The sequence below is a fragment of the Gigantopelta aegis genome, chromosome 2 (assembly GCF_016097555.1).
Source record: "Gigantopelta aegis isolate Gae_Host chromosome 2, Gae_host_genome, whole genome shotgun sequence".
In the NCBI taxonomy this organism is placed as follows: Eukaryota; Metazoa; Mollusca; class Gastropoda; order Neomphalida; family Peltospiridae; genus Gigantopelta; species Gigantopelta aegis.
The window spans coordinates 11,520,023-11,540,065 of NC_054700.1; the positions used below are offsets into that span (position 1 = coordinate 11,520,023).

At 40.1% G+C, this 20,043-nt stretch overlaps 1 protein-coding gene across 1 annotated transcript; it reads left to right on the top strand.

Annotated features, from left to right (window-relative positions):
* Positions 1-5,711: 5,711 nt before the first annotated feature.
* LOC121376787 lies at positions 5,712-17,287 on the top strand. The gene is made up of 5 exons (XM_041504565.1): positions 5,712-6,279; positions 7,860-8,223; positions 9,348-9,773; positions 15,709-15,820; positions 17,124-17,287. The coding sequence occupies exons 1-5, from the start codon at positions 6,094-6,096 to the stop codon at positions 17,191-17,193; spliced, it is 1,158 nt and encodes a 385-aa protein (XP_041360499.1). The 5' UTR covers positions 5,712-6,093; the 3' UTR covers positions 17,194-17,287.
* The last annotated feature ends 2,756 nt before the right edge of the window (positions 17,288-20,043 follow it).

Here is a 20,043-nt window from a genome sequence, read left to right on the forward strand (position 1 = left end):
GAATTTTGTGAATATTTTCTTTGCCTTTGTGTTATTCTAGTTCTCTCTCTGTCATTCGCTCTGCTCCCCCTCTTTCTCTCCCTTACCCATCTCTGTCAATCTCTCTGCCTCTCTCACTATTTGTTTGTCCATTCTGTCTCTATCGCGGTCTCTCTAACTCTCGTTTTTAATACGTACTCTTTTCTCTTTTCTCTCTCTCTCTCTCTCTCTCTCTCTCTCTCTCTCTCTCTCTCTCTCTCTCTCTCTCTCTCTCTCTCTCTCTCTCTCTCTCTCTCTCTCTCTCTCTCTCTCTCTCTCTCTCTGTGTTTGCATATATTTATGTCTGTCTGTCCATCCATCTTCCTCTGTCTTTCTGTCTATATCTACCTGTCTGTCTGCCTCTCTCTATCATTAGATCTGATCTGATCTGCTCTCTCTCTCTCTCTCTCTCTCTCTCTCTCTCTCTCTCTCTCTCTCTCTCTCTCTCTCAATCGCTCTACCTCTTTCTCACTCTCTTTGTTCCTCCTCTGTGCGTCTGTCCATCTTTCTTTGTTTATCTAACTTTATCTGGTTCTACGTTTATCTATCTCTGTCTCTATCTAACTCTTTTTTCTAATACGTACTCTTTCTTCTCCATTCTTCTTCTCCCCCCCCCCCCTCTCCTCTCCTCCCCCTCCCCTCTCTCTCTCTCTCTCTCTCTCTCTCTCTCTCTCTCTCTCTCTCTCTCTCTCTCTCTCTATCTATCTCTGTGTGTGTGTCTTTCTTTCTCTCTTTCTGTCTTAATGTATCTGCATATAGTTCAGTTTGCGTGCGTGCGTGCGTGCGTGTGTACGCATGCGTGCGTGTGTGTGTGTGTGCCTATCTGCGTCTGTCCATCTTCCTCTTTTTCTGTCTATCCTTGTTTCACAGTCTGTCTCTCCTCCCCCCCCTCTCTCTCTCTCTCTCTCTCTCTCTCTCTCTCTCTCTCTCTCTCTCTCTCTCTCTCTCTCTCTCTCTCTCTCTCTCTCTCTCTCTCTCTCTCTTCGTTTTTCCCATTAGTTATTAAATAGGAAAAAGCAAACGATTAAAAAAAAAAAATCTTGCTTAAACAACTGCATCGTTCATGATCTGGACAAGTGACACACACGAACACCTGTTCTGTCCTCGTGAAACAAATATACATGCTTTTTATGAGCGTAACCTTTGTGATTTATGGTCTGCTGAACTTCTGCGCACCGACTCACGTTATATTCCAAAATAGCTTTCTAACAAATAATAAAGTAATCGGCCATTTAAAAGTGAAATATGAAACTTCATGATCCAATTTATTATCGCTTTATTTTTTTTAAATATACAGAAGGGTTTTTTCTACACATAATTAAACTGACATAAAAAAAAAGCCACAGGCCATAAATTATCATTCGGAATTTAGAAAATGAATGAATATATGCATACAAAATACCAGTTAAAAACTATTTTATTTTGTTTAACGACACCACTAGAGCACATTGATTAATTATTGGATGTCAAACATTTGGTAATTCTGACACGTAGTCTTCAAAGAAAACCGGCTACATTTTTCCATTAGCAGCAAGGGATCTTTTATATGCACTTTCCCACAGAGAGGATAGCACATACCATTGTTGTGACGGGAAAAACACAATGGGTGACGGGTCATGTAAAATAGAGAAATACAGTTTTAAACCTGCAATCTGAACTGTCCATACTATCATATTTTGCTTATTCAAAATACAAACCGTTTTAAAATTACTCACTATTACTCATTCTGTATATTTTGTTAATTCAAAAGTAAAACAGATCGAACCAGCGTTTTAATGAACTCGTGTGTTTTCGCTCTCACTGTCGTAATTTATTTTATAATCAAACAGGTAAAACATATATATTAAGCAAAGTTAAAATTTGTTTTGTTTAATGACACCACTAGAATACATTGATTTATTTATCATCGGCTACTGGATGTCAAACATTTGGTAATTCTGCCATATTGTCTTTGATTAGAAACCCGCTATATTTGTTTCCATTAGTAGTAAGGGCTCTTTTATATACACCATCCCACAGATAGGATTGCACCTACCATGGCATTTGATATGCCAGTCGTGGTGCAGACTGAAACAACAAATAGCCTAATGAGTCACCGACGGGGATCGATCCAAGACATACCGCGCAGCAAGTGAGCGCTTTACCGCCGGGCTATGTCCTGCCCATATACACAAAACTGGTATATCAAAGACTGGTATGTGCTATCCTGTGTTTGGGATGGTGCATATAAAAGATCCCTTGCTACAAATGGAAAAATGTAGCGGGTTTCTTCTCTAAGATTACCAATTACTAAATGTTTGACATCCAATAGTCGATGATTATGAAATCAATATTCTCTAGTGGTGTTAAACAAAACAGTCTAAATTTTGTATAAAATAATCTGTTAATAGGAAACAAGATTCAATACGAGCAATCCTTGGATTTTTTAAATTATTATTATTATTTATTATTATTATTTTTACTTGTATACAAATATAAATGTTAATCCCAAAAACAACAACAACAGCAACACCCCTGACCACGTCGCCGTCCCCTTCATTCCACGTCAGCAAATCATGCAAGGAGCCCGAGGCAGACGACCTGTTTCTAACATTTTTATTTCTTTTGTTTCTTCTGGTAAACTCTGGGCAGACAGTATAATTAACCCATCTAGTATTATGTCTATACCATACGCACATGTCTGAAATTCTGATGACCTATGTCGGTCAGTTTTTGATATATGTGTCTGCTGGGTCACCAGCCATGTGACGTTGAAACGCTGACAGGTTAGTAACACGTGTGACCTAACCAATAGAGTGGTTCCATTGTATCAAATCAATTCCTGTTGCCGATAATGTTAAAGTTTACTAAAATTAAAAACAATATAAGCAGCGTATCAAGACACCCAGGCAGTAAGTACAGCAATAAAATTGGATACATGACTATGTTTTTGTGGTAAAAAAGACGTGGATGGGTGCGGCTTGCCCTGTCCAGTGGCAAATCTTGCATAAAGGAAAGTTAAAAGTTTGTTTTGTTTAACGACACCACTAGAACATTAATTTATTAATCATCGGCTATTGGATGTCAAACATTTGGTTATTTTGACATATATTCTTAGAGAGGAAACCCGCTAAGTTTTTCCATTAGTAGCAACGGATATTGTATATGCACCATCCCACAGACATGATAACACATACCACGGCCTTTGATATACCAGTTGTGGTGCACTGGTTGCATAAAAAAAGAAAAAGAAAGACATGTTTTATTTAACGACGAACTCAACACATTTTATTTACGGTTATATGACGTCAGACATATGGTTAAGGACCACACAGATATTGAGAGAGGAAACCCGCTGTCGCCACTTCATGGGCTACACGGACAGGGTAGTACATACCACGGCCTTTGACACACCAGTCGTGGTGCACTGGTTGGAACGAGAAATAGCCCAATGGGCACTCCGACGGGGATCGATCCCAGACCGACTGCGCATCGAGCGAGCGCTTTACCACTGAGCTACATTCCGCCTGTTGAATAAAGGAAGTCGATGGTTGCACGTTGTCCAGTCTCGGCAAATGGGGCCACAATGGCATGAAGGCATGAAAGAAAGAAAGAAATGTTTTATTTAACGACGCACTCAACACATTTTGTTTACGGTTATATGGCGTCAGACATGTGGTTAACGACCACACAGATTTTGAGAGGAAACTCGCTGTCGCCACTACATGGGCTACTCTTTCCGATTAGCAGCAAGGGATCTTTTATTTGCGCTTCCCACAGGCAGGATAGCACAAACCATGGCCTTTGTTGAACCAGTTATGGATCACTGGTCGGTGCAAGTGGTTTACACCTACCCATTGAGCCTTGCGGAGCACTCACTCAGGGTTTGGAGTCGGTATCTGGATTAAAAATCCCATGCCTCGTGGCATGAAGGAAGTAACATATATGATGACGTGGCATAGTCGCCGATATCATCTACCATTTCTTATAATGTTGCTATGTATTTCCAATAGTCTCGGTGTACATTCAAGTCGCCCGATCACGCTCTCTATACATAACTAAGTAATTATTCAATCTTTGAACTCATCGCGATTGGTGCTTCGTCGCCATCAATGCCCCAGTAGTGATCTGCATGAAGTAACCATTTCCTTTCCTTTTTAACATCGGTCAACACTCAAGGCGTTATTCAAATGAACTGTGCCACTCTAATAGGTTCCCTGAAAACTTTGGCAAGGATAAAGAAGAAGAAGGAAATATTGATTTAACAACGCACTCAACACATTTTATTAACAGATATAGGGCGTCGGACATATGGTTAAGGACCACACATATATTGCGAGAGGAAACCACTTCATGGGATACTTTTTCGATTAGCAGCAAGAGATCTTTTATATGCACCATCCCACAGACAGGGTAGTACATACCACGGCCATTGATATACCAGTCGTGGTGCACTGGCTGGAACGAGAAATAGCCCAATGGGCCCACCGACGGGAATCGATCCTAGATCGATCGCGCATCAGGCGAGCGCTTTACCACTGGGCTACGTCCCGCCCCTTTTGTATTTTGTGACAAAGTAACTTCCACATACTTGCCGACAACGTCAGTAGTGGCTAAATATACCGCAACCGTATCACAGTGGCTAAATATGCAGTAATCGTATCATGTACTAATGTCATTGGGAAATGGATTACTATCCTGTCATAAAGTATCTATGGTTTCAAGTTTCGTAATTTTAATTCTCGCCTACTCAGGGCTAGTTATCCACACAGCAGTCGGTTTTCTAAAATGCCACAACACCCCATTTAAACATTTGGTACTAAATAAAAGTGTAATTATTTATTGGCGATGAATAATAGTATTTGCCCAAATAATCAATGCCACATATTACTACCAATCAGAGCCGCAGTTACCACTTTCATTTGATTTGAACTTACTTTCGTGCTTATATCCAATTAAGGTTCAAGCACGCTGTCCTGGGCACACAACTCAGCTATCTGGGCTGTCTGTCCAGAACAGTGGGTTAGTCGTTAGTTGTTAGTGGTTAGTGAGAGAGAAGAGGGTGTAGTGGTCTTGCATCTACCCACCGAGTCGTTAAAACTCGCTCTAGGTGGGAGCCGGCACCGGGCTGCGAACCCTGTATCTACCAGCCTTATGTCCGATGGCTTAACCACGACGCCACCGAGGCCGGTAAGTTACCACTAGCGTACCCAGGATTTTATAGCGGGGGGGGGGGGGGGGGTGACCCATATTGGTGGAGGAACCACATTGTCTATGAGTCATATTATACAGCGTCAGGAAAATATATAACGTGGTTATAGGGAGGGAGAGGAGAAGAGGTGTGACTGGCTACGCCCGTGGCAGCTACATTTACTCCGTGAATATCAAAGACCGTGGTATGTGTTATCCTGTCTGTGGGATAGTGCATATAAAAGATCCCTTGCTGCTAATCGAAAAGAGTAGCCCACGAAGTGGCGACAGCGGGTTTCCTCTCTCAATATATGTGTGGTCCTTAACCATATGTCCGATGCCATATAGCCGTAAATAAAATGTGTTGAGTGCGTCGTTAAATAAAACATTTCCTTCATTTTGATACAATGCAACCCTAAACGTGAACGTACGAGAAGGACACTGGCTGACGGCTAGCCATACATCAAAGCATGCAACGTGCATAAAAACAACTGAGGCGAACGACTCGCCCAGATCTGGTCTGGCAGTTCAAGAAACCCTCATAACTGGTTCACCGGAGACCAGCTACACCTTCTGATGTCTGGACATCAAACGATTAGGTGTTGTCTTTCTGTTGCAAAGTTACAAGTATAAATAAAACAAAATGCATCACCTGTAATTACATGTGTGTGTGTGTGTGTGTGTATGAAAGAGTCTTTTGTGGGTACATGGTGCTTCATTTAACCATCTTGGCGACTTGTCATTGTCACACGGGATTAGCGAAGAACGTTTAATGTCACACTTGGAATTACCTTTTCCTGTGTAATATGTTCAGTGAGCATGTGTATATACCTCGGTCGTGTTAGCTGCTAAACGTCTGTGTTAATTGCTCAATGCGACTGAATTTAAAAGTTTGAAAGTTCTCTCATGATGGAAACGTCATCGATTCATCGCGTTCTGGTACACGTGCTCGTGTGTCTGGTGATGCACGTGCAGCACCTGAATGGCCATGGGAGGCTACTGGAACCGCCTGGAAGAGGAAGTCTGTGGCGATTTGGATACCCAGTGGCTAAGAACTACGACGATAATGCTCTTAACTGCGGTGGTTTCCAGGTAAGCATGATTATCAAAATCTTAGATGCCAGCAAATTCAGTCGTTAAATAATAATCATATCCAGTAACTGTTGTTAAATATTACTCAAGTCCAGTTGTTCTAACAACACTGTCATGATATTAAACAATTATGAAGAATCATAAGCTATATTTGGGTAAATCCTCAATGTAATAAAAGTGAAAAACTAAATATTAATTCAAATTCAATTTCAGTGTGCCTTTCAACGCAATCTCTCATGCCTATGATCAAATAGCGAACACATTGAACAAACATGTCTAAGGAATGAATTTAATTTGTAAATGAAACGACGTAACTGAAGAATGTCTATAATAGGTCGAAGCCCGAAATACAGCTAAATTATTGAAGGTTTGGAATAAAGGAGATTGTCATTATTATTACCAGTCCAGCTTCTCACTTCACATTTATTGTTGATCTGAGCGGTTACTGTCGGGGTTTTCCCCCCAGTTCATTACTACAAACATTTTTACAAGCGAACGAAGTGTATTCTTTTTGTTGCCCCTTGCTTTCTCCCATATTACATATTGGAAAAGTTAACATTTATTTTGTTTAACGACATCACAAGAGCACATTGATTTAAGAACTTTCCCATAGACAGAACAGTACATACCATGACTCTTGATGCCAGTCATGATATGCTAGTTGAGATCGGGGTAAAATTATTCAGCGAATATCAATCTTAATGCATAAAAAATTGTTTTGTTTAACAACACCATTAGACTACATTGATTTATTAATCATCGGCTATTGGATGTCAAACATTTGGTAATTGTGACGTATAGTCTTAGAGAGGAAACCCGCTACATTTTTCCATTAGTAGCAAGGGATCTTTTATACGTGCCATTCCACAGGAAAGATACTACATACCACGGTCTTTGATATACCAGTGGTGGTGCACTGGCAGGAACGAGAAATAGCCCAATGGGCCCACCGACGGGGATCGATCCCAAACCGACCGCGCACCAAGCGAGTGCTTCACCACTATTAGATTATTATTTAAAAACAAAAATAGCATGTACATCTATGATTTGGAATAGTGATGTTCCAAAGATCGATTATAATCGAAAATTGATTGGTTTGGCTCTACCGATTTCATGATTGATTATAAAAATCCATAATCGATTGTGTGGGAAAATAAATGTTAACTGTAATTGTACCCCCAATTTAGATGCTAGAATTGATTTAAATATTTTGGGGTTAGTGTTTATTTTCATGTCTACATAAATAAAAAGATATATTAAATAGTTATTAACGGTAAATGTACCATTTGTAGGGTTCAGATCCCGGTGAACACGGCAATAGGTACATAACCCTTATTATTCAAATCCTTCTTATGTTCATATAATTCTGACCGATTGTGTAATCGAAAGTTCATTGGTTGGTGCCAACCGATTATAACCGATGATCGATGATGAAATTCCAATCGATTCCCAACACTAAATTTGGGCTCCACTAGAAAATTAATCTTTGACAGCAAAATCATTTTGATAAACCCAATACATACAGACAAGTTTGCTAATCACATTACGTGTGTAATAAGTTACTCTTGTATATTCATTAGGTACAATGGCTGAAGAACAATGGTCGTTGTGGTTTCTGTGGCGATCCATACGACGGCGTCCATAAACACGAGACTGGAGGAGTTTTCGCCTCGAACCTAATACCGCGGACTTACAGCGTTGGCCAGATCATTGATATCACCATCGAAGTTACTGCCAACCACGGCGGCTATTTTGAATTCCACCTGTGCCCGAAATCTGTTCTTAGTCAAGACTGTTTCGACAAATATCCATTGTTGGTGGTTGGCGAGGGCTATCGTTATCACATAAAGTCTAGAAAATCACCAATGACCGTCAACATACAAGCCCAGTTACCGCCAAAGATAACGTGCGACCATTGTGTTTTCCAGTGGAAATGGAACTGTGGTAAGTAGATCTATAGACACCAGGGCCCGGTGACATAAACCACTCGTAACACTTACGTCAGACGTACACCATACATAATGTGTGGCGTACGTCTGACGTAAGTGTTACGAGTGCTTTGTGTTACCGGGCCCAGGGGTGCAGAAATGCAACTACCAGTCCGACGGTCTATCTGTCTTTTTGATTTCGTTTTCCACCTGATGTTGATCACTTACCAAGTGTTCTTAATAATGTTTTGTCAATATATATAAACCATTTGAAGTGATGATACTGTATTTTATAATATTTTTTTAAATAATATATTGTTCTACAGACTGGTGGACTAGTAGAAATTCTGGCGGGCTAGTAAATTTTAGTTGGTTTTGGTCCGGTGAGCTAGTGAAATAGTTTCCATTTCTGCATCTCTGGTGTGACACTATTGCAAATTAAAGCTCTAACCGTGTATGCACGAAACCGTTATGACGTCATTGTCATGGGAACCATCATGCTTCTATGAAAATAGGCTCGGCCATATAGGCCTATGTTAAACTGATGTGACAATTTGCTGTTAATACATGTACATGTATGTATATATATATATATATTTAATGTGTTGCCATACTGATATAATAACAATTATATAGGCTAACAAAGAGCACAATAATAATATTCCATAAACATTGTCAAAAAGGCTAATTGAATTGGATAACGTGCCTATATCCAATTATGGTTCAAGCACGTCTCTCCGAGGCACAATATCTGACTTTGCCAGTGACTTGGTCCGGGACAGATGAAAAAAACGCTGAAGACAATTTATTACTCATGCATAAAACAATAACGTCGATCCAGAAGCGGATCCACAGTACCAAGAGCCTGGGGACAGCAAAAAACCCCATATTATTATATTGTCATGGACAAAGGAAATCTCGCTATTTACACTCTAACATTGCAAAATGTTCTAACCGTAATTGTTAACTATTACGTTATATGTACACGTATCATCATTTAAACGTCATGATTATCTTGTTCCTTAAAAAGGCAACTGTTAAATGAGTAAGTTGTTTTTTTTGCTTCTTAATATGACGTCTATCCTAATGAAATGACCACTTCAGCATTGTTAGTATCAGGAACATGATTTTATATTTCAGGACAAAGTTACGGACGCGACAAGGTTAAGGGTGTTTACTGCAAAGGCTGTGGGATGCAGGAACAGTTCTACAACTGTGCTGACGTCACGATCGAGGATCATTCCGTGACGCCAGAGTCATATATATCTGACCAACAGATGGTGAAAAATCAGATCAGCACTTCATCTTTCACAAAACTCGACGACAAATACAAACTTTACAATCTCCACCAGTTCATAATACGCGGAACGATACAGCAGAAACAGTATTCCCGCCAAAAATTTCACGTTCAGACGACCACAACAATTTCACCGCCAATACCGCAGCCAGAAGTTTTTCTGCTGAAGGAAAGTGCGCGTGTCTGTCAAGGCGCCTTGATGTTTGGACGATCACTTGATGACTGGTGCAGTGTGAATTGTGGTGCAGGATTCTGTCCTTCAACACATTGTGTGTGCAGCAAATAAATATAATCATCAACAGTATTAAAATCAATAGTATATATATATATATATTATGCTTCAGAAGATGTCATGAACTTTGTTGGGAATGGGAAAGGCAGCCATATACTAATTCGCATTTTTACCTAGAGAGAAGGAGACTATGCATAATCTTCTAAATTGGGGAACTAACCTTCGCTGTCACCTCTCCCTCCCCCTGCTTCAAATGCCTATGCAATAGAGCCATTCAGAGGTGCCAGAAAGGTCATGTTGGCCCCGAGGGCCCTCAAATGTAAAACGGTTGTTACATTTTCGGCATGTTACGTCAGCTCTCTCTCTCTCTCTCTCTCTCTCTCTCTCTCTCTCTCTCTCTCTCTCTCTCTCTCTCTCTCTCTCTCTCTCTCTCTCTCTCTCTCTCTCTCTTATATTTTGAATATTTGAGTAGATCACCAGCTTTCGTTTCCTTCCAGTGTTGCCTAATTCGTTAAGTTTCTGAGATTATTTACTATTTAGGTCATATTCAGACGCAGGTTTGGTGAAATTGACGCTTCTTAGTGGAAAACCACTATATAATTGCCATGTAAGAGATTACTTGTACCAGACTAGGAAAAATCAAAAGTACATGTACATATTATATATGTGTTTATAATAAACTTGCTTCCTCTCTTATTTTGTGTGTGGTCCTTAAACATATAAGTTCGCTGCCGTATAATCGTAAATAAAAATGTGTTGAGTGTCGTTAAACATTTGTGTCGTTCAATGAAAAACAAACATTTGTTTATCTTTGTTTTCATGCGAGTAGTAAGAGGACTAAATAATACTAAAAAATCCCAAACAGATGTTAGATGATAACAAAGAGTACAACTACACTAGGTCTAGCTAAATTTCTAAGTAAAAAATACCCGCTACAGTCGCATCGTTTTTCAAAATAGCAGGAATGGGTTATTGATATATTAGTCACTGAGCTCATAAATTTAAAGAGATACCTAAATTGTTGTTGAGGGTCAACTGAGTGTAAAGATATATACTGAGAGTAAAGATACATATAAAGATATTTAAATGACGGCCATTTTGAATTTCAAGATGGCGGTCATGTCCAAATGGCTAAACAAAATGTTATCAGCGAGTTCATCGACCTAAAAAATGTAAATAGACACAAAAATGATGTTTCTATGTTAACTGCGAGTAAAGATATATGTAAAATACTCTAAAATGATGGTCATTTTGAATTACAAGATTGCTGCAATTTTTTTTTTTTTAAATGCTACCAATGGATTTCTAATTCTGGATAGCCTTAAGAATAAAAAGAAATACATTTTACTGACTTGAGCAAAAAAAAAGAAAAAAAAAAGAAGCAAATTTGCATAACTCCCTGTTTGTTTGTTTGGGTTTTTTTGTTTGTTTGTTTGTTTGTTTGTTACAGGATTATGTCCAATATAAGCTCGCCATATTCGGTAGTTAAAATTAACAACTGTTAACAATGGTGGGCGTGACGTAGCCCAGTGGTAAAGCGCTCGCTGATGGGCTATCAATCTAGGATCGATCCCCGTCAGTGGGCACATTGGGCTATTTCTCGGTTCGGCAAGTGTGCCACTGGTATATCAAAGGACATGGTATGTGCTGTCCTGTCTGTGGGATCGTGCATATACAAGACCCCTTGCTACTAATGGAAAAATATTGCGGGTTTCCTTTCTAAGACTATGTCAGAATTACCAAATGTTTGACATCCAATAGTCGATGATAAATAAATCAATGGCTATTTCTTGTTCCAGCCATTGCGCCACTGGTAAATTAAAGACTGTGGTATGTGTTATCCTGTATGTGGGATGGTGCATATAAAAGATCCCTTGCTACAAATGGAAAAATGTAGCGGGTTTCCTCTTTAAGACTATGTATAAATGACCCGATGTTTGACATCCAATAGTCGATAATAAATAAATCAGTGCTCTAGTGATGTCGTTAAACAAAACAAGTTTAACTATTAACAATGTCACCAAACCCAAGAAGGCTTTTTAAAGTTTTTACTCTATATAGGGCCTACATACCAAGCGTCGGAAGTTATCGGTTTAAAGTTTTTACTCTATATAGGGCCTACATACCAAGGGTCGGAAGTTATCGGTTTAAAGTTTTTACTCTATATAGGGCCTACATACCAAGGGTCGGAAGTTATCGGTTTAAAGTTTTTACTCTATATAGGGCCTACATACCAAGGGTCGGAAGTTATCGGTTTAAAGTTTTTACTCTATATAGGGCCTACATACCAAGGGTCGGAAGTTATCTGTCTACCAGTGACCTAGTGTTTTCTTTTTTTGTAATTACAAATGTGTTTAAACCATTCACTTGTCACGGTAACGACGGCGTTGTAGACGTCCTAGACAGCTGTGGAGTTAACGATGGCAGCAGTCGTAAATAAGAGGAGATTTGTGTTGACGTTTACAAGTAAGGACATTTAAAAAGATTTGTTTGTCCTCGTTATTATTAAGGTTTAGCGAGAACTCAAATGTAATTTCTTTTGCTTTTGTTTTTGTTCTTCTTCCCCACTCGTTATTATCACCATCATCATTATCTTCGCCATAATCATCATCATTACCGTCATTAACATTCCTGCCGGCACCACCACTATCATCATCATCATCATCATCATCATCATCATCACCACCATCATTATCATCATTATACCACCATCACCTTCATCATCATCACCATCATCATCATAATCATCATCATAACCATGGTCATCACCATCACCGTCATCGTCGTCATCATCATCATCATCACAATAATCATCATTACCATTATTAGCATCACTGCCGCCACCATCATCATAACCACTATCATAATCATAATCATCATTATCACCACCACCACCACCACAATCATCATCATCATCAACGTCACCACCACCACAATCATCATCATCATCACAATCATCACCATCATTACCGTCAGTAACATCACTGCCGCCACAACCAACGTCATCATCACCACCACCATCATCATTACCGTCAATAACATCACTGCCGCCACAACCAACGTCATCATCACCACCACCATCATCATTATCGCCATTGTGATGATCTACATCATCACCGTCGTCGAATACAAGACAGAGCTCATTGGAATAAATATAGCTGTGATTCTATGCAGTCATGAATCATTGTCAAAACAGTGATGATATCAGTTCAGCCAGACCAACGTTCTCCGTGGCGCAGTGGTTAAACCATCGGAATACAGGCTGGTAGGTACAGGGTTCGCAGCCCTGTACCGGCTCCAACCCAGAGCGAGTTCTTAAGGGCTCAATGGGTAGGTGTAAGGTCACTACACCCTCGTCTCTCTCTCACTAACCACTAACCAACTAACAACTAACCCATTGTCCTGGACAGACAGCCCAGACAGCTGAGGTGTGTGCCCAGGACAGCGTGTTTGAACCTTAATTGGATATAAGCACGAAAATAAGTTAAAATGAAATAAATCAGCCAGACCGATCAGAAAAAAATCTGCTAGACTGGTTTATGCGCTTCACTGCAACCAATCAAATAGTTCGCGAACGTTAGCGAAACGTTTGCTGGCTGAACTGGCCCCAAGTGTTCGCGAAAGGTGAGCATTACTTTATAAAGTACAGCCAGTTAAGCTGAAATGTTTTCTATATCTTTGCTTATTTGCACAGCAGTCACCGAACACTGAAGGGAAATGCTTTAATATGGTATGTGCACTAATTCAAATACATTTTGTGAGTGGTCTGGAAATTAAAGTTGTATTTTGTTTAACGACAAAACTAGAACACATTGGATGTCAAACATTTAATAGTTTTTAACACGCAGTCTTAGAGAAAACCTGCTACATTATTCTATTAGAAGAGAGATATATTTTATATGCTCTTTCCCACACACAGAACAGCACATACCACGACCTTTGATATACCAGTCACGGGGCACTGGTTGGGACGGGGGAAACACTAACTGGTTAGCCGATGAGGTTGGATAACTCCACCGAATGAGTTCGATCCCCGCTCCTACGGTAAAAGAAGGAAGGACATTTTTATTTAACGACGCACTCAGCATATCTTATTTACGGTTATATGGCGTCGAACATATGGTCAAGGACCACACAGATATTGAGGGAGGAAACCCGCTGTCGCCACTTCATGGGCTACTCTTTTCGATTAGCAGCAAGGGATCTTTTATATGCACCATCTCACAGGCAGGATGGCACATATCACGGCCTTTGTATTGATGTACCAGTCGTGGTGCACTGGCTGGAACGAGAAATAGCCCAATAGGCCCAAAGACGGGGATCGATCCCAGACCGACCGCGTATGGAGCGGACGCTTTATCACTGGGCTATGTCCCCCCCCCCCCCTCCCCCTCCCCCCCCCCCCACACACACACGGTAAAGAGCTCGCCTGGTGCACGGTCGCTTTGTGATCGATCCGCGTCGGTGGGCCCATTGAGCTATTTCTCGCTCCAGCCAGTGTACCACGTCTGGTATATCAAAGGATATGCTATCCTGTATTTGGGATGGTGCTTATAAAAGGTCCCTTGCTACCAATAGAAAAATGTATCGGGTTTCCTCTCTAAGACTAGGTCAAAAATTACCAAATGTCTGATATCCAATAGCCGATGATGAACAAACCAATGTGCTCTAGTGGTGTCGTTAAATAAAACAAACTTTAACTTTGTCCAAGGTGTGTGCATTACTTTGAAATATAATTTGTGAACAATTCGAATTAAATCCGATCTTACTGTCCTCAGATCCTTGAAGATCCATATTAAACCATCTGACAAAAACCAACGTTAGGACCTTGTTAATTCTGGAACATTCGTGACTTGTTTGAGCAAGTATACGATGCATACATTAACAGTGTTTCTACCATGACTTATTTTGTTGTGGGTTTTTTATTTGTTTGTACAAGTACGCTACTTCGTAGCTTATGATGTTGTTTACAATTATAGCACTTCGTAAACAAATACAGTAATTAAACTTCAGGGTGTTTTGTGACTGAACACTTGTATCAGGACCACAGGTGACAAACTGACCTACCCTCGGGCGAAGTGACGCCTACATCTGCGTCGCACGTATCAAGGTATATAGGCGGATGTACACCTTGTTTACAACTCAGAAACAATAGTACTTTGTGGTGTTACAAAACGTAATTTAACGATCATGAACAGACCAATTCTTATTAGCGTACTCAAATCGTGTGCTTTGGTGTAAAAACTTGTAGCATCACAGGTGATTTTACGGACATTTATTTCACACTGTAATAATTTACGTCTTTGTTTGCTTTTGGTGAGCTATTTTCCACTTTCTGAAAGAGAGAGAGAAAAAAAAAGGGTTTTCGTCCTTTTGACTATTGTCCGATGGGCTTTTGCCCGATAGGCTATTGTCCGTACACCGGGTTTTTTTTAGGGATTAAGCTCAGTCGGTAGAGCGCTCATCTCCGGTTCTTGGGTTGTGCGATCTAACCGTCTCGGTGAACAGAAATGTTTTGGAATCTTTTAAATTCCATCCAGAATTAATTGTAAAGTTTTAAAAACATTTTGACTTCTATACAAAGTTTTAAAATATACTTACCTTGATTTAGGTATTGCATTATACTCCCCAACCCCACAGCTCCTTACACTGTGATTTTACATGGTTATATATATATAAATAATATTTTCATATACTTACCATTTGTTACACCCAATAGCCGATATGTATTTCTGTGCTGGGGTATCGTTAAACATTCATTCATTCATTCATTCATTCATTTATTTATTTATTTATTTATTTATTTACCATTTTAGATTTCCCGTTCACTTTAAAGCTAAACGTGAAGTGATTACACGATGAACCCATTAGGTTTTTTCCGTCATCCCAGTCAGTGTCCCAACGACAACATATTTAGTTTTATTAGCTAAATTATTATAACGATTACTTGATTGCTATGTTTATATATGCAGATTGTATCCACGACAACTGGGGATCCATATTCAACTGTCCTGGTCGGATTTTCTGTAAAGCTGCGGCGTGTCAAGTTCAGACGTGTCCCAAATACCCTACAGCGCAATGCATGTAGGTATCATACAGAATTAGTATGCACTGGGGGGTTTGGGATCGATCCCCGTCGGTGGGCCAATTGGGCTATTTCTCGTTCCAGCCAGTGCACCACGACTGTTATATCAAAGGCCGTGGTATGTGCTATCTTGTATGTGGGATGGTGCATATAAAGGATCCCTTGCTACTAATGAAAAAATGTAGCGGGTTTCATCTCTATGACTTTATGCAAATGACCCATATGTTTGACATCCAATAGCCGATGATTAATAATAAATCAATGTGCTCTAGTGGTTTCGTTAAACAAAAAAAACAAAAACAAAACACACACAACAATAGTATGCACTGTGCAGCAGTCTATTTGTCTAAGTGCGCTCTCCTCTCTTTATATATCTGTCTCTCGATGCTCTCTATGCTTCTGCCTGTCTGTCTGCCTCTCTATGTGTCTGTCTGTCTGTCTGTCTGTCTGTGTGTTTTTCTCTCTCCCCATCTTTGTCGGTATCTGTCTACTTAAGCGTACGTGACGAGGGTGAGGCGAAGGGGCAGGGGGCCTCCCAGTCCTGGAGAAAATCCTAAAATTCGGGCAAAAACGATAATTTCCAAAAACATTTTCTTATAATATTAGTTGTAATCCAAGTACAAATGCGTAATGATTCGTGTGATACTCTATACAGCTGTTTGGCTATCCAGATTCGGGCACTTTCGTTTAATTCCGGCAAAAATTAGCCCCCCCCCCCCCCCCCCCCCCCCCCCCCCCCCCTACGAAAATAGGAGCCTGTACGCCAATATCTGTCTACGTTCTGTCTGTCTTTTATATCGGACTTTGTGTACCTGTCGGTCTATCTGTCTCGGTTTGTTTCTCTGTCACTGTCTGTCTGTCTCTCTCTGTTTCTCTCTCTTTGTTTCTCTCTCTCTGCCCCCCCCCTTCTCTGTGTGTGTGTGTGTGTGTGTCTCTCTCTCTGTCCCCCTCTCTGTCTCTCTCCGTCTCTGTCTATCTGTTTGTCTGTGTGTGTGTGTCTCCCTCTTTCTCTCTCTCTCTCTGCCCCCCCCCCCATCTCTGTGTGTGTGTGTGTGGGTCTCTCTCTCCCTCTCTCTCTGTCTCAGTCTCTCTGTCTGTCTCTCTCTGTCGTCTCTCTCTCTCTCTCTCTCTCTCTCTCTCTCTCTCTCTCTCTCTCTCTCTCTCTCTCTCTCTCTCTCTCTCTGTGTGTGTGTGTGTGTGTGTCTCTCTCTCTCTCTCTTACATCATTTTCAATATAACCATGTTAGACAAAAAATATATGTCGAGATGTCGTTAAACAAATATGTTTTCTTTATTTTACAGACCCTATTGTTATGGGTGCAAGGCTGTGTGGTTGCTGAGCGGCAGATTTGTCAACTGTAGGCCTACCTAGCACAGCGAAGATCACGTTCTTTCAAAGTGTAGTTTAATTGCAATAAAAAATAAATAAACTACAAGACCGACTTTTAAGTCCAGTTGTAAAAATGCATTTAATGTTATTCACTTGTAAACTGAAAGAGAACACGAACGTTTTGACCCATTTGTATATATTTTTTTCTCGACGTTGTTATTTATAAAATTATAGATAAGTTTCTTTTTGGAAACCTAATCATTTGTTATTGTCAGAAATATCAGTAGCGCGTGTGAACAAGGGAGAGATAGCGGGATACTTCTGTACTAGTGGGGGGGGGGGGGGGGGGGGGCGGTGGGCCCATTGAGCTATTTCTCTTTCCAGCCAGTGCACTACGACTGGTATATCAAAGGCCGTGGTATGTGCTTTCCTGTCTGTGGGAAAGTGCATATAAAAGATCCCTGGCTGCATTAGGGAAAATGTAGCGGGTTTCAGACTACGACTCAGAATTACCAAATGTTTGACATCCAATAGCCGATGATTAATTAATCAATGTGCTCTAGTGGTGTTGTTAAATAAAACAAACAAAGTGTACTAGTACTGTTAATTGTACAAAATATTAAGTAACACTTCATGCCCATTGGAAGCCCAAAATTATTGTTAAAGGGACATGCCTGAGTTTTCTGCATTGTAAGATGTTTCCGACTGATAAACTATTTCTACGATTGAACTTACATATAAATATATTTTCATGTTTAGAATATCAGTGGAAAACCTACTACATTATTCCATTAGAAGCAAGATATCTTTTCTATGCTCTTTCCCACACACAGAACAACACATACCACGACACATTGGATGTCAAACATTTAGTAGTTTTTAACACGCAGTCTTAGGGAAAACCTGCTACATTATTCTATTAGAAGCAAGATAGCTTTTGTATGCTCTTTCCCACACACAGAACAACACATACCACGACCTTTGATATACCAGTCATGGGGCATTGGTTGGGACGGGGGAAACACTAACTGGTTAGCCGAAGAGTTGGATTCTATGATCCAAGAACATCATGTATATTCAATATGTTGCTAGTCGTCTTAATATTTGTAAGAAGCCCAAATAGGATTTTGTCTTTAAATAATTTCGTACGTACGAAAAACCCCACAATATTTTAGGAAATAAAATGAAATTTAACCTAGTACAAATATTAAAACGATCAAAAACACGTTTAATATACAGCCACTAATATTTTATGCAGAAAAATATATTTGTTATGTAATTACAATCGTTAAAAAGTCTGTTAGTCGATAACATCTTATAAATTGCATCAAACTCAGGAATGTCCCTTTAAGGCCTATTTTGACTTCACCACGCCCACAGTTTTTAATAGATGCTTGGTTTTAGTGCTGGAGGCATTTTGAAGAACACATTTATTAATAACAACAGTGCAGTTTGATTTTTGTTCTTCTTTTTTTTTGTTTTTTTTTTTAAATTCTTTTTTATTTGTTTTTTAAAAATTCAATATCCGGCCAAATATTGGTTAGACCTTTTCTGAGCCTTGTACTTTGTAGCTTTGTAACTGACAGCAAAAAACCCAACAATAACAACAACCCTAAATCCCCCAACAACCAAAACACCTACTAAACAACAGACCCAACAGCAAAACAACAACAACAGCAAAGACACTGATTTATTTAAAGTGTAGTTGAGTGTACTTTATACCGTTTATGATGTTCTAGGATGAAGAAGCCAAAATGGCTGCTTTAAAGGAAAACACATTTGACACAAGGTCATCTGCCGTGAAAGCAGTCAGTGCGACTGTTTCTGATCTGCTATCTACGAAGGTGGCAATAATCTCAGTGACAGATGTACAGTTTAATTGTGTGGTGTAAAGCAATATTCGGGTACTCGTAACCACGAAATCATCATCTGCTATTTGGATTACCTCGCTTTACTGAGAAAGAGAGAGACATAATAGAGAGAGATAAGAGACATAGAGAGAACGACAGGCACACACACACACACACACACACACACACACACACACACACAGAGAGAGAGAGAGAGAGAGAGAGAGAGAGAGAGAGAGAGAGAGAGGAGAGAGAGAGAGAGAGAGAGAGAGAGAGACAGAGACAGACAGAAATAGACAGACAGACATATTGAGTTTGTGACCACATGCGTATGCAGGGGGAGGGGGTGATTCGGGGGGTCGATCCCCAGCTCAAAGCGAATTTTCTTCTCTCTTTTTGAGGGGGTTGGGGTATGTGATCGAAGGGACCATGGTTCACCTTCCCTTTTCACTATAACAATGAGTTTATGTCCATCGAGTAATTCATTTGTCCTCGTATCGTCAGTGTGATCAAGCCACAGTCACCCCTGCCTTTAACACCCACAACACACACGGGGCCACTAATGACGTTTTCCCACCCTTCAATAAAAACAGAGAGAAAAGCTGCAGTGTCGTCTGAAACATTTCGCGGATGTATAAGTTTCCCCGTCTGCTCTGAAGTGAGTTTTGTCGTCTGCCAAATCGTCTGCTATTACTGGAGTGAATTGGTTTACGTCTGCATGATGCTACTCACACGATGTCTTTTCGGTTTAATGGTACTTTCGTTAGTCATCTCCGCTTGTGGTAAGTAGCATTTCTCCTTTTCATAATATTAATTTGCTACGTACACGTGAAGGAAGGAAGGATATTTAACGACGCGCTCAACACATTTTATTTACGGTTATATGGCGTCAGACATATGATTAAAAACCACACAGATAATGAGAGAGGAAAACCGCTGTCGCCACTTCATAGACTACTGTTTTCGATTAACAGCAAGGGATCTTTTATATGCACCATCTCATAGACAGGATAGCACATACCACGGCCTTTAATGTACCAGT